Here is a 13,112-nt window from a genome sequence, read left to right as displayed (position 1 = left end):
GCGCGAAATAACGGCCGCTGGCGGAGGGAGGAGGGGGGTGGAATCTTTGAAGGGGGGGAAGAGAGAAGCCGCCCTGTCTCCCGCGCGCCCACCACCTGCGCCATCGTCAGCCAATCAGCGGTCGTCTCAGGGGTCTCGCGCTTGGGGCGACTCGGGCTGCTGGGTGGCTCCCCTGTCCCTCCTCCCGCCAGAGTTCCTCTCGTGCCTCCCCCCTCCCGCGGGCCGCGCGCGCGCTCGCGCACGCGCCCGCTCCAGCCTCTTGTGTGTCCTCGCGCCCCCCGCCCGCCCTCCCCGCGCGCAGTGTGCTCCGCTCCCCCCCCCCTCCTCCTCCTTCCCCCCTCCCGCCCGCCCCGCGCGCCTCCTCCCTGGGTTCCCCCTCCCCCACTGCCGCCTCCTCCTCCTCCCGCCCCAGGGTGAACGCGAGCTACCTCCCTCCCTCCCTCCGCCATGGATCCCGGCAACTGGAGCAGCTTCATCTTCCAGGTAACAACCCCTCCCCCGCCCCCACCCCCTGCCCACACCCCCTCCCGCCCGTCCTCCCTCCCGTCCCACCCCCCCCCCGCGCGCCCGGTGCGCGCGCAGCTGTCCCCCTCCCTCCCTCGCGCCCTCCCCGCCCTCCCCGAGGCGCCGGCTGGGCGCGCGCGCGGCGGGGGCCGAGACTGCTCCCTCGCTCCCCCACCCCGCCCCGCCGGGCTCCAACCGCCGCCGCCGCCGCCGCCCGGGCCCCCGCCCCGGCCCCGGCCCCGCGGGGCCTCCCGCCCCACCCAGGGGCGTCGCCGCCGCCGTTGCTGCCGCGCTCCGCGGCCCGCCAGGCGCCCTCCTTCCCTCCTCCCGCCGGCCGGGGCGCGCGGGCGGCGGGGTGGCCCGTGGGCCATGCGTTCGGCGCGGCCCAGCCCGGCCGGCCGGGGGCGGCGCCCCGAGCCCGGGCCCCGCGCGGCCCGCGCCCCCGGCCCCCGCTGAGCCCCGGGGGCCCCGCCGTGGCCGAGGCCATGTTCCCCGTGTTCCCTTGCACGCTGCTGGCCCCCCCCTTCCCCGTGCTGGGCCTGGACTCCCGGGGGGTGGGCGGCCTCATGAACTCCTTCCCGCCACCTCAGGGTCACGCCCAGAACCCCCTGCAGGTCGGGGCTGAGCTCCAGTCCCGCTTCTTTGCCTCCCAGGGCTGCGCCCAGAGTCCATTCCAGGTGAGTAGGGGCCGGCCGTGGCGGGCCGGGGCCGGGAGGGCGCCGACCCGCGGCCGCGGCCCACACGGCGCCTTGTCTTCGCAGGCCGCGCCGGCGCCCCCACCCACGCCCCAGGCCCCGGCGGCCGAGCCCCTCCAGGTGGACTTGCTCCCGGTTCTCGCCGCCGCCCAGGAGTCTGCCGCGGCCGCGGCCGCCGCCGCAGCTGCCGCTGCAGCCGCCGCCGTTGCTGCTGCGCCCCCGGCCCCGGCCGCCGCCTCTACAGTGGACACAGCGGCTCTGAAGCAGCCCCCCGCGCCCCCTCCGCCGCCCCCGCCGGTGTCGGCGCCCGCTGCCGAGGCCGCGCCCCCTGTTCCTGCCGCCACCATCGCCGCAGCCGCGGCCACCGCCGTCGTAGCCCCAACCTCGACGGTCGCCGTGGCCCCCGTCGCATCTGCCTTGGAGAAGAAAACAAAGAGCAAGGGGCCCTACATCTGCGCTCTGTGCGCCAAGGAGTTCAAGAACGGCTACAATCTCCGGAGGCACGAGGCCATCCACACGGGAGCCAAGGCGGGCCGGGTCCCCTCGGGTGCTATGAAGATGCCCACTATGGTGCCCCTGAGCCTTTTGAGCGTACCCCAGCTGAGCGGAGCCGGCGGGGGAGGGGGAGAAGCGGGAGCCGGCGGCGGAGCGGCTGCAGTGGCCGCTGGTGGCGTGGTGACCACCACCGCCTCGGGAAAGCGCGTCCGGAAGAACCACGCCTGTGAGATGTGCGGCAAGGCTTTCCGCGACGTCTACCACCTGAACCGACATAAGCTGTCGCACTCGGACGAGAAGCCCTACCAGTGCCCGGTGTGCCAGCAGCGCTTCAAGCGCAAGGACCGCATGAGCTACCACGTGCGCTCACATGACGGCGCTGTGCACAAGCCCTACAACTGCTCCCACTGTGGCAAGAGCTTCTCCCGGTGTGCACAGGGCCTCAGCCACCCACTATGCGGGTGGGGAGGGAGGGACAGCAACGGAGGTGGCCTGGCCTTGGGTGGTGGGAGGGAGGAGGTTTCAGAGGATGGGGACAGGGAGCCACTCCCAGGGAGGAGGGAGGAAAGCCTCTCGGTTACCAGGGAGCAGGGGGTGGTGCTTAGCAGAGGAGGTGGGTCCTTGGGTTGTAGGAAAGCTGCTCTTGGGAGGAGGATGAGACAGCCCTGCGTGAGGGGAGGGGTTTCCTGTCTAAGTAGGACTCTGAAGCCCAGGCTTGGGAGAAAATGCAGAGACCTTTAGGAAGGCCTGTAATACCTACGAAGTTAGGCAGATTTAGGGGCACCTCCACATCCCAGGGCCCTAACCCCAGCCCCAACCTATCCCCAGGCCGGATCACCTCAACAGTCACGTCAGACAAGTGCACTCAACAGAACGGCCCTTCAAATGTGAGGTAGGAAGCCCACTTTCTCCTGTCCCGGTTTTCATGATTTTGATCCTCATTGTAGCTGTCTGAGTTCAGCCTCTCAGACCCCCTTTTTCTCTCTCTCTCCTTTTTGCTTTTTCACTCCATTTTCTTCATCCCTTCTTCAAGGCCTCATCATCTCACTCCCATTTCCTACAGATCAAAGATCCCCAAGACTCTGATTCCTTTAACCTCTTGCCCCCCTTTCCCTACTCCCCGAAGCTTTAACTTTCCTGACACCCCCCACGCCCCTCCCCCCTCCCCAGAAATGTGAGGCAGCTTTTGCTACGAAGGATCGACTTCGGGCGCACACAGTACGACACGAGGAGAAGGTGCCATGTCATGTGTGTGGCAAGATGCTGAGCTCAGCTTACATTTCGGACCACATGAAGGTGCACAGCCAAGGTCCTCACCACGTCTGTGAACTCTGCAACAAAGGTACATGCTGAGGGATGCCGGGAAGGCCAGGGACAAAGGGTGGGATCAGAGCCAGAGACCCTTCCACAGATGTGGGTTAAAGGTGCTGTAGCCAAGAGCTTGTGGCATCTAGAGTCCTTTGGGAAGCAGATGAAGCAACATTGGGATGACTGAACATCGCTTAAGTTCTAAGAGGTCGTAGCTGGAGGAGATTGTCTACCAGAAAGAGTAAACTTCTGGGTGTGTGTGGGGAGAGTGGGAGTGGCACATGGCTGCTCTGGGGAAGGAGTGGTCAAGAGAGCCAGTCGCAAGGGTTGGAAGGCAAGCTTTCAGCTCTGCAGCCACAAGTTCTCCTCTTTGGCTCCTGGGGCAAGTGGAGTAAATTGGCAGGGGTTTAACAAGCATGCACCCTACCCCAGTAGCAGAGAAAGCTGCTTTTAAACAGATTGACTTGTTCACTGAGTAACCGGGCTGAGACTCTATAGGGCACTGGAGGGAGGGGACACAGCCGTCTCTGCTGAGGGTCAACCCTTCAAATGGCTAGGAATCAGTCACCCGGGAGAGATCCCCCAGCCATGGAGAATGGGCTCTGATGAGGGTACCAAGGCCGAGAAGCTGACACCACTCAACGAGGCAGGCCCCAAGCTCAGGGAGGGGCTGTACCCCATCAGCCCCAGCAGAGTAGTTGGCCCCAGGCTACCAAGGATGTGGTGGGAGGAGGATAGGGCCATCTGAGGAGGGCGTCCCCAGCCTAGGAGAACAGCCCCGTCTCTGGGGTCTCCGCTTGGCTGACCCCATCCCCCCATCCCAATCCACCCCCCCATAGGCTTCACCACGGCAGCATACCTGCGCATCCACGCGGTGAAGGACCATGGGCTCCAGGCCCCGCGGGCTGACCGCATCCTGTGCAAGCTGTGCAGCGTGCACTGCAAGACCCCTGCCCAGCTGGCCGGCCACATGCAGACCCATCTGGGGGGGGCCGCCCCCCCTGTCCCGGGAGATGCCCCCCAGCCACAGCCCACCTGCTGAGGGGGACCCCTGCACCCACCAGGCAAGGCGTGGGGCATGGCTGGGGGGGGTGGGATGGGTGTGTGGGACGAGGGGGCTCAAAGGGCCCAACAGGGGATCTCAGGAAGGCCAGGGATGCCCATCTATCATTTAAGTTAGGGAGATTTCTGGGGACAGGGAGGGCCCTTCAGAACTGGGTAAGGATGCAGGCTGAAGCCTCTGGGGACCAAACAGAAAGTGAGCAACGGCTGTGTCCCAGGGGAAGAAGGAGTCTGGGGCAAGGGGCAGGCTTGCCATTCAGATTGCGCTGTGATCTGGTGTTTTTCTGGTGCAGGTACTGGTGAGGTCTGTCCAATGGCTGCAGCGGCGGCGGCAGCAGCGGCGGCGGCAGCAGCGGCGGCAGTGGCAGCCCCTCCCACAGCTGTGGGCTCCCTTTCGGGGGCCGAGGGGGTGCCTGTGAGCTCTCAGCCACTTCCCTCCCAGCCCTGGTGAGCTCCAAGTTGATGGGGAGGAGAGGGGAAAATGGAGGAAAGTCCCTTGGTACCATCTCCTCTTTCCCTCTCTCTTCCCACCAACTCCTCACACTTACCCCACCAACCAAGGAGCCTCCAGAAGGAAAGGAAGAAGAAATGTTTTCTTAGGGGAATTCGCTAGGTTTTAACAATTTGTTTCTCCTGCTCCTCTCTTCTCCTTATCAGACCTGACCCCACACACCTGTCCCCTTGGTTGTGTTGAAGCCCCCTGGACAGGGGCAGGGGTGGCAGAGGACAGGAGCAGCCACTGCCCTCACCCCCTCTCCTCTCTGTAAGCCCCTGCCCTGCCCTTCCAGGGATTCGTGAGCCTTCTCCCTTGATGGTCCTTGCTCTCCTCCTTCCAGCCCCCCTCAACTGTCTGCTGCCCCTCCTGGGGAGTTGGTGCTTTTTTTTTTTTTTTTTTTTTTTTTTTTTCAGGGGGAGGGAGAAGAGAAAGGAGGGAAATTAAAGATTCTGTCCCAGGGAGGGGAAACGGTGAGATTTGAGAAGGGGCAGAAGCAGGGAAGGCAGAGGTTGTACCTTCATAAGGTGGGGTTGTTTGGGGTCGGCCCTTGGGATCTCAAGATCCTACTTGAGAATCTGTCAGGGCAAAACAAGTCAAGGGGAGCAAAAGAAGGAGCCACTAGGGCCAGAGGCAAGCCAAGAGATGGAATCTTGGGGGGCCAGGGTAAATGGGGGGATCCAGGGCCTAGAGGTGCTTCCTGGGGTGGGGGAATGCAGCCGCAGTGTCTCCCCCTTCTCTCTCCCACCCCAGCTCCAGCCCTGGCCTTTTCTTTTCATCCCTCTCCCCCACGACAAGCTGTGGCCCTGGCCATGTCATCGTGTTCCTGTGTCCCCTGCATGTTCCCCACCCTTCACCCCCTCCTTTTGCGCGGACCCCATTACAATAAATTTTAAATAAAAACCTGTCTCTGACTCTGGATTGAATGACTTGCTCTCACCAAGGCCCCTGTCCCCACTCCCAAGGAGTTTCTTGGGCCTGCTGTCAGTCCCAGTCTTGCTCTGCCCTGTGTGGCTCTGGGGCTCTGGCTCCTCCCTCCCCAGAGGCAGCACCAGTGGCAGCAGCCCAGATTCAGGGTGAGGCCACAGCTCTAGTGGCTGTGGAGAGCAAGTTCCAGGACTCCCAGGTCTCCGGGGAATACCCAATCTCGACAGGCCCAGAATAGCCACTGGAGGTTTGAAGAGGCCTGGGTTAGAAACCTAAACAGTTGCTGGACGTAAGTGCTGCCCTCCACCATCCATACCCATTGCCTGCTGCTCAGATCCCAGCCAAATACCTGCACACCCTTAAAGCCCTGAGAGATGATGGATGATGCAGCTGTGGAAAGGCTGGAGCAGTCAGCCCTAGGACTGGGAGCAGAGGCTGAGAAGGAAAAGTGCAGGTCTCACCACCTATCCCCTTCATTCTTGGCATGGTCCACCCTGTGTTTACTCAGGCTTCTCTGTCCCAGCCCCCTCCTTGTTCCAGACTGTCCCTGCAGCCTCCGCCCTGCCCCTTGGAATTCCCTTCCCAGTCCTTGCTCCGGCCCTTACAGGGACCCTTTTCTTGAACCTTCCAGTACCCATTTCTGCTGCTGCTTCCTAGGGGGTAGAGGAACTTACTATTCTTCAGGTTCCCATCTCTGGAAACCCCACTCTGTTCTCACTTTACAGCCTCCCCATGTTTTGCCTCATCTCCCTTCCCCTCTTTCTGCTTGTAGGGGTGCCTCCCTATGGTCCTGCCTGTCTTACAGGTCCCGTCTCCTCGCAGACCCCTCTCCGTTTCCTCCAACCAGGACCCCCGGTGACCGTTGGTGGGAGGGGCCCCGGGCTTGGGAAGGGGGCACCCCCAGAAGGCGCACGTGGGAAGGGGCAGGGAGGCTGCGTGAGTGGTCCCCCGGCCGGTCGCCCGGGTAACGCGGGGCCTGGCATGAGTGGCTCCCTTGGGCTGGCGGGGAGGGCCGGGAGGCGTGCGAGGGGCGGGGGCGGCGCGCGGCCGCAGCAGAGCGTAGGGGAGGGGACCTGAGAGGAGGGAGAGGAGGGGATGAGCAGAGGGGAGGGGAGACCCGCCGCCTCCCTCCCTGGCTCGCTGACTCGCTCCCTCCCGGGTTGCGGCTGCTGCAACGGTGGCGGCGGCGGTGGCAGCAGCAGTGGGAGCAGTCTGGAGGCCGGCGTCGAGGTGAGACGGGGATGGGCTGAGGCTGCGGGTAGGACTGGACGGACAGACGGCGGGCGCTGTACGGGAATGCGGGTGCCTGGCGGACTGGATGGTGGTGCTGGGCGCGCCACACCAATGGGAGGAGGAGGCGTTGGTCCTCCGGGGCGAGGGAATCCCCGGGAGAGGGGCTGAGAAGGGGCTCAGAGGAGATGCCCAGGTTCCCCAGGGAGGGGCAGGGGCGTCTGTGCCCCAAACGCGCAGCAAGAAACGCGCACCAGTTGGGTGCCCACGAGAAGAGGGGAGGATGCAGAGGGAGTGGAATGTGAGTATCGGGTGCTCTGCCCAGTCTGCCTGTCGGAGTGTACGGGTGTCTGCACAGCTTGTTGATTTTGGGGTGCTGGGCCATCTGCTAGGATCTGAGAGTCTGGATCTTGTTGGGTGGACCCAGGAAGAGACCATGGGGCGGGTCCTGTTTACAAAAGGGTTAATCTTGCCACCGCTCTCCAAGCAGAAGACTTTGAGCAGAGCACTCCTCCCCAGAGAAGTCCCACCCTAAGGCAAAGGAAACCCCAACTTTTCTTCCTCTCCCCAGAGGCAGCCTATGGCAGCCCTGAGGCAGGAGCATAGCCCTCTTGGGCTGCAGTGCTGAGAGCCACTGCTTCCCTCCTCACACCAAGCCTGTCTCCTCCTTTTCCAGGATTTGCTGCTGTCTCTGCTGCTCCATCCTTCCCACAGAGGCCCTCTCCCCTCTCCCATCTCAAGATGGCAGCCAGCAGCTCTGAGGTCTCTGAGATGAAAGGGATAGAGGAGGGTCCCCAGACTCAGGGAGAAGGGCCTGGCCATTCTGAAGCCAGAATTGGCCCTCTCCAGGTCCCAGCTGGGGTCTCAGATGAGCCAGAGGCCCTACAGCCAGGCCCAGACATCACTGGGGCCCCTGTGGACTCAGAGCTCAAGGCTGGGCTGGTTCCAGAAACCACAGAGACCCCAACTGGGGCCCCAGAAACAGCCCAGGCCAGAGACCTCAGCTCAAGCCCAGGAGGGGAATCAAAGGCCCACTCCAGCCCGGAAGAAGCATGCCAAGAGCCAGCATCCAAACCCGAAGTGAGCAAAGAGGCCACTGCAGACCAGGGGTCCGACCTGGAATCTGCAGTCCCACTTGAGCCAGCCTCAGAGCCCACTCTCCAGCTGGACCCCCAGTCAGACCCTCAGCCAGACCCCCAGCCAGGTTCCCAGCCCACCCCCAAGCCAGCTCTTCAGCCAGAGCCCTCCACCCAGGAGGACCCCACTCCTGAGGTCCTGACTGTGGGGGAAAAGCAGGAGAATGGGGCAGTGGTTCCCCTGCAGGCTGGCAATGGTGAAGAGGGCCCAGCCCCCCAGCCTCACTCACCACTCTCAACAAAACCCCCCCCAGCCAATGGGGCTCCCCCCCGCGTGCTGCAGCAGCTAGTTGAGGAGGAACGACTAGGAAAGGCTCACAGTGGTCATCCAGGATCTCCTCGAGGTAGCCTGAGCCGCCACCCCAGCTCCCAGCTGGCAGGGTCTGGGGTGGAGGGGGGTGAAGGCACTCAGAAACCTCGGGACTACATCATCCTCGCCATCCTGTCCTGCTTCTGCCCCATGTGGCCTGTCAACATCGTGGCCTTCGCTTATGCCGTCATGGTGAGCCCCACGGGACCCTGGCCCAGGCCTGCTGTGGCTCCCAGCTTCCTGCCAGTGCTGGGACAGAGCCCCAGGAATAGCCTCACCTTCCCTCCCCTCTCTGCATGGATTTTACTTTCCAAATACAGGCCCTTTGCTTGCCTCTCCCTAGGAGTTCACCCTCTAAGCCACCCCTGCCCTACCCTTCAGGTGGGAGGGATTTTGGGACATGTTTCACACAGCCTTGCTGACCAGTGCCCTCCTCCCCCTACTTCTCCAACCTTCCTTCCTCCCTTAACCACTGTCCACGGGCCGGACGACTCTTTCACCTGATCCCTGCTGGGTTGGCTTCTCCTGACCTGGGCCATGGTGTCCCCACCCCTCACCCTAACCCCAGTCCCGGAACAGCCTGCAGCAGGGGGACGTGGATGGGGCCCAGCGCCTGGGCCGCGTGGCCAAGCTCTTAAGCATCGTGGCACTGGTAGGGGGGGTCCTCATCATCATCGCCTCCTGCGTCATCAACTTAGGCGGTGAGTGGGGGTCTGGGACAGGCTGGGAGGAATGGCAGGGTTGGTAAGGGCAGCTCTACTAACCCCTGCCCCTGCTCTCTCCTGTCTGTTCTCCCTACTTCTCCTTTGTCTCTCCTTGTCTCTCCCTCCCCTCCATTGTTTCTGCCTTTCCCTCCCTCTCCTCTCCCACAGTGTATAAGTGAGGGGCTCTGCCCTGCATTCCAAGACTTTTCCTCCTGTTGGGAGCTGCCTTGGGCCCATCCTCCCCTGGGGGGAGCCCAGTCGATGGCCCAGGCCCGCACCCATAGGGACCAAGGGAGCCTGAGCGGCCTTGTTTACAGCTTCCTTCCTGCTCCTGCATCCTGCCAGGCTCCTCTGCCAACCGTAGGCTTCCCTTCTCCCTGCACTGTTTCCAACCTTCTTGCACTTCTGCCTGCATCCCCTCCAGCCTCTCGGCCTCCCTATCCCTGCACTTCAGGAAACCTCCCTGCACTTCTGGAAACCTCCCTGAACATCTCCCAGACTCTCTTTGCTCTCAGCCTCCCTGCATCTCTCCCATCCTTCCTGCACTTCTCCCAACCTCCCAAATCCCCTGCACCTCAACCCTGGTCTCCCCTCCCAACTTTCATTGTCTTGGCATCTTCCCCCATTCCTTTCTTCCTTCATCATCTCCCCTTCCCTCTCCACACCCTCCACCCCCTTCCTCTTCCTGCCTCCTCATCCCGCCTCAGCATCCTTTCCTCCCCTCAGGATCCTCTCCTCCACCCTCCTGCCACAAAGACTCCAGCACTTAGATCAGGCTGGGGGAGGGGAGCGGTGCCGGGAAAGGGCTCCCTAGCCCCAGGCTCCGACTGTTCTCTGCTCGGACCACCCAGGCCCAGACGCCGTCAGGCGCGGGTCCCAGAGCTGGCAAGCCAGGCCTCAGTTTGGGGACTCGTGCAGGGGTGGCGAGCACTGTTCCGACCACGCACCTGGGAGAAGGGAGAGGCGCGGCTGTTGACCCTCCCAGGGCAGCCTGAGTTGACCTGTCTGACCTAGGCTTTTTAACCCAGTCAGCGAGTTCCTTAAAGGCGTTGGGGCTAGGGTTATTCACGTGCTTTGTAACGAAAGAACCCCAAAAATAGGACCAAAGCTCCCAGCTGCAGGGAGCGAGGGAGGGGCGGGGAGCTCTATAATTATTTTCTGAGAGGACAAGGGAGGTTTGTTGCACGCGACAGCCCACTGAGGAGGCAGGGACCCAGCGACGACGCGGTTCGGAGTTGGCGGGTTTTTTGTTTTCTAAAAAAAGTATGGGAAGAAAAACTAAAAGTCTAAAAAAAAGGATACATCAAACTGATTCTCCCTTTTTGTATGCCGGATGCTGCATGAGTCTGAAACACTAATAAACGGAGACTGCATGAGATTCGCCTCCAGCCTCAGTCGGTCCTTGCGTCGGTCCGCCGGGGGGCCTGCGGGACCGCCGCCTCCTTTCCGCCAGAACCCACCAGGTGGTATGCGCATGCGCCATCCCGGTGGCCATCTTTACTGTGGGCCGAAGCTTATTATCCCCGAGGGCCTACTTGCGCATGCGCCTTCCCTTGCTTCCCTCTTCCAAGTAGTTTTGACTAGAGTGGACCTCCCGCGCCATCTCTGCGCCTGCGTACTGTGACCCTGCGCAACCCGGAGGCGGGTCTTAGCTCCAGGTGCGTACGGCGGCTGAGGTGGCGGAAGTGCGAGGTGTGGGGAGAGGGGCGGTGTGAAGGCGAGAAGAGCGGGGCCGCCCCTCTCCGGCCCGGAAAGTGGTTTCTGCCGATCCCTGGGAACATCGGAATACCGGATCTCGATCCGTGGGGCGGGATCCTTGGAGGGGACTGAACGCTCCTTCCTGGGAACGGACGGTCTGGTCACAGGGACAGTTGGAGCCTGATTGGAGAGACATTCCCTAAACCCCTGGGGAGCCCAGTCCCTTGGGGGGGAGCGGGGGACCCCTAGCTTAGTACTCGTGCATCTCCTATCATCGCAGGGCCCCTTCCCTAGTAGCCTATGTCCCTTGTCCGGGGTCATGGAGACATTGCGGCCACTACGGCGGTGCCTCTGTCTGAAGAAGGGGAGGTGACCTCCGGCCTCCAGGCTCTGGCCGTGGAGGATACCGGAGGCCCCTCTGCTTCGGCCAATACACCCGAGGAAGAGGGGGAAGGGAGCCGGGAGGAGGCCGAGCGTGAGGGGTCCGGGGCCGAGGAGGTGCAGGGAGAAGCCCCTAGCGCTGAGGGGGAAGAACATGCCAACGGAGAATCCGAGGACTGGTGCGTGCCCTGCAGCGATGAGGAGGTGGAGCTGCCCGCAGATGGGCGGTCCTGGATGCCGCCGCCCTCCGAAATCCAGCGGCTTTATGAACTGCTGGCTGCCCACGGTACCCTGGAGCTTCAAGCTGAGATCCTTCCCCGCCGGCCACCCACGCCTGAAGCCCAGAGTGAAGAGGAGAGATCCGATGAGGAGCCAGAGGCCAAAGAGGAGGAAGAGGAAAAGTGAGGGCACACCCTGGCACCTTGTCCCTGGGGCTGCTCCCCCGATGCCAGGAGAAGATAGGGAAGGGAGGTGGGACCTAGGAGCATAGAAAATGGAGGAGGGAAGAGCAGGAGAGGAAGAGCTGGCAGGCTGGGGAGCTCATGTGTGGGTGTTTGGGGGGATTACCCTCACCCTCACTTTCTGTCCACCTGTCCCAGACCGCACCTGCCCACAGAATTTGACTTTGATGATGAACCAATGACACCAAAGGACTCTCTGATTGACCGGAGACGCACCCCAGGTACAGACAAGAGGGAAGAGTTGGGGGGAGGTGAAGGGCCTCTGCTCCCACTTACCCAAAAAGTGACTCCCTAAAAGAGGACTTTGCTTGGTGCCTTGGTTGCTACACAACTTGTAGCTGCAGGAGAGAGCGTTCACCCAGTGGTACCATCCTTCCAGCTTAGATGGACACCCTTTAAGACACTGTCAGATAATTCCCATCTCTTTTATCTCCATCTCCCCAGAAGTCCAAGTCTTCCTGGTCATTTGTTATTATGTAATCCACATCTCTATACTACTGTATATGTGTATCTGCTAATCTGAACCAATTTCTCACTCCATGTGCCTTCCTACAATTTACCCTTGGAACCATCTTGATTTCTCTTTCTCTTACTCTAGAGATCAAGTTAACAGCCAATCCTGTTAGCCCTGCCTCCACGACATTTCCAAGTTCATCTGCTACACTCCACCTTCAACACCACACCCTCATCCAAGCCACCATGTCTCTTGCCTGGAGAGTTGTAGTAGCTCCTAACTGGTCTCCTTGCCTCCAGTCTCAGCAACCAGAATGGTTCTTTTAGAACATAAATCATGTTACTTCTTTGTTTAAAATTCTCCAAAGGATTTTATAGCTGGGGGGTAAGAGCATGTCAAGAGAGAATCCAACCCCCACTCTCCAGGCCGCCAAGGCTTCCAAAGGCATTTCCATTTAAAATAAGAAATCCAAACCCCGTCTCATGGCCTGTACGTCATTTCTTTGGCCTCGTTTTTCACATCTCCCCCAGCTCTTTACGCTCCTCTTTGAACAGCCCTCCCTGTTCCTGCCCTAGGGCCTTTGCTCTTGCCCCCCCCCGCGATGCTCCTCACTGGTCTTCACATTACTGACACCTTCTCATAATTCAGACCTTCATTGCCCAGCCCATCTGAGGCCCAGCCCTAAACCTCAGAACCTCCCTGTGGGAGGCCTGCAGATCTGTATGTTTAACGAGCTCCCCAAGTAGTAACATCCAGGCAGGTCTGGTGCACACTGCCTCACTCCCTTCCACATTTCTCACCTTCCCATCCTCCAGGAAGCTCAGCCCGGAGCCAGAAACGGGAGGCCCGCCTGGACAAGGTCCTCTCAGACATGAAGCGACACAAAAAGCTGGAGGAGCAGATCCTTCGTACTGGCAGGGACCTCTTCAGCCTGGACGCAGAGGACCCGAACTCCACCAGCCCCCCACTCCGGTCCTCGGGGAGTAGTCTCTTCCCCCGGCAGCGGAAATACTGAGACTGCTGCCGCTGCCTTTAGGATGCAGAGTGTGGACCTGCTGGGGCCTTGGCCCTCCTGCCCTAACCCGGTGTGCTGGGAAACTTGGGAAAAAAAGAAACTCCAAGCTCCCAACCACAGCACTTTGCCAGAAAGAGGACCTGTGTGTATGTTTTCTGTTGAACATCTCTTTGGACACATGTGCTGAATTTTCTGAATCTAAAATAAAAAATGGAAAGTTATCTTCTCTTAGTGGAGGG

At 61.4% G+C, this 13,112-nt stretch overlaps 3 protein-coding genes across 6 annotated transcripts; all 3 read left to right on the top strand.

Moving 5' to 3' along the window:
- Positions 1-335: 335 nt before the first annotated feature.
- Positions 336-5,464, top strand: MAZ (MYC associated zinc finger protein). Of its 4 annotated transcripts, XM_087417299.1 has the most exons (7): positions 336-483; positions 1,095-1,181; positions 1,266-2,122; positions 2,523-2,586; positions 2,865-3,036; positions 3,842-4,066; positions 4,358-4,503. In XM_087417299.1, the coding sequence occupies exons 1-6, from the start codon at positions 448-450 to the stop codon at positions 4,042-4,044; spliced, it is 1,419 nt and encodes a 472-aa protein (XP_087273425.1). In that variant the 5' UTR covers positions 336-447; the 3' UTR covers positions 4,045-4,066; positions 4,358-4,503. The 4 variants fall into 4 exon arrangements, with proteins under 4 accessions (XP_087273425.1, XP_087273426.1, XP_087273423.1 ...); XM_087417300.1 differs by lacking the exon at positions 3,842-4,066 and having other exon boundaries at positions 338-483; positions 4,358-5,464; XM_087417297.1 differs by lacking the exon at positions 336-483 and having other exon boundaries at positions 784-1,181.
- Positions 5,465-6,594: 1,130 nt separating this feature from the next.
- PRRT2 (proline rich transmembrane protein 2) lies at positions 6,595-10,242 on the top strand. Its single transcript, XM_014794622.2, is given in 5 exon segments — positions 6,595-6,714; positions 7,391-8,352; positions 8,729-8,882; positions 8,885-9,009; positions 9,011-10,242. Coding segments are annotated over 4 exon segments (1,209 nt in total). The 5' UTR covers positions 6,595-6,714; positions 7,391-7,455; the 3' UTR covers positions 9,044-10,242.
- Positions 10,243-10,404: 162 nt separating this feature from the next.
- On the top strand, positions 10,405-13,094 carry PAGR1 (PAXIP1 associated glutamate rich protein 1). The gene is made up of 3 exons (XM_087417296.1): positions 10,405-11,344; positions 11,543-11,625; positions 12,674-13,094. The coding sequence occupies exons 1-3, from the start codon at positions 10,863-10,865 to the stop codon at positions 12,871-12,873; spliced, it is 765 nt and encodes a 254-aa protein (XP_087273422.1). The 5' UTR covers positions 10,405-10,862; the 3' UTR covers positions 12,874-13,094.
- Positions 13,095-13,112: the final 18 nt, after the last annotated feature.

Source organism: Ceratotherium simum, chromosome 26, assembly GCF_057802395.1.
Source record: "Ceratotherium simum simum isolate JZ-2026a chromosome 26, ASM5780239v1, whole genome shotgun sequence".
Classification (NCBI taxonomy): Eukaryota; Metazoa; Chordata; class Mammalia; order Perissodactyla; family Rhinocerotidae; genus Ceratotherium; species Ceratotherium simum.
Note: the sequence above shows the minus strand (reverse complement) of the source record. Positions and strands in the feature narration are given on the sequence as shown.

Bases quoted from the DNA above. Each gene is read 5' to 3' on its own strand.
- MAZ (XM_087417297.1), top strand. From the start codon at position 990: ATGTTCCCCGTGTTCCCTTGCACGCTGCTGGCCCCCCCCTTCCCCGTG. The intron at 2,123-2,522 runs GTGTGCACAGGG...ACCTATCCCCAG, and splicing joins TGTGGCAAGAGCTTCTCCCG to GCCGGATCACCTCAACAGTC. The intron at 3,037-3,841 runs GTACATGCTGAG...ACCCCCCCATAG, and splicing joins CTGTGAACTCTGCAACAAAG to GCTTCACCACGGCAGCATAC.
- PAGR1 (XM_087417296.1), top strand. From the start codon at position 10,863: ATGTCCCTTGTCCGGGGTCATGGAGACATTGCGGCCACTACGGCGGTG. The intron at 11,345-11,542 runs GTGAGGGCACAC...CACCTGTCCCAG, and splicing joins AAAGAGGAGGAAGAGGAAAA to ACCGCACCTGCCCACAGAAT. The intron at 11,626-12,673 runs GTACAGACAAGA...CCCATCCTCCAG, and splicing joins TGACCGGAGACGCACCCCAG to GAAGCTCAGCCCGGAGCCAG.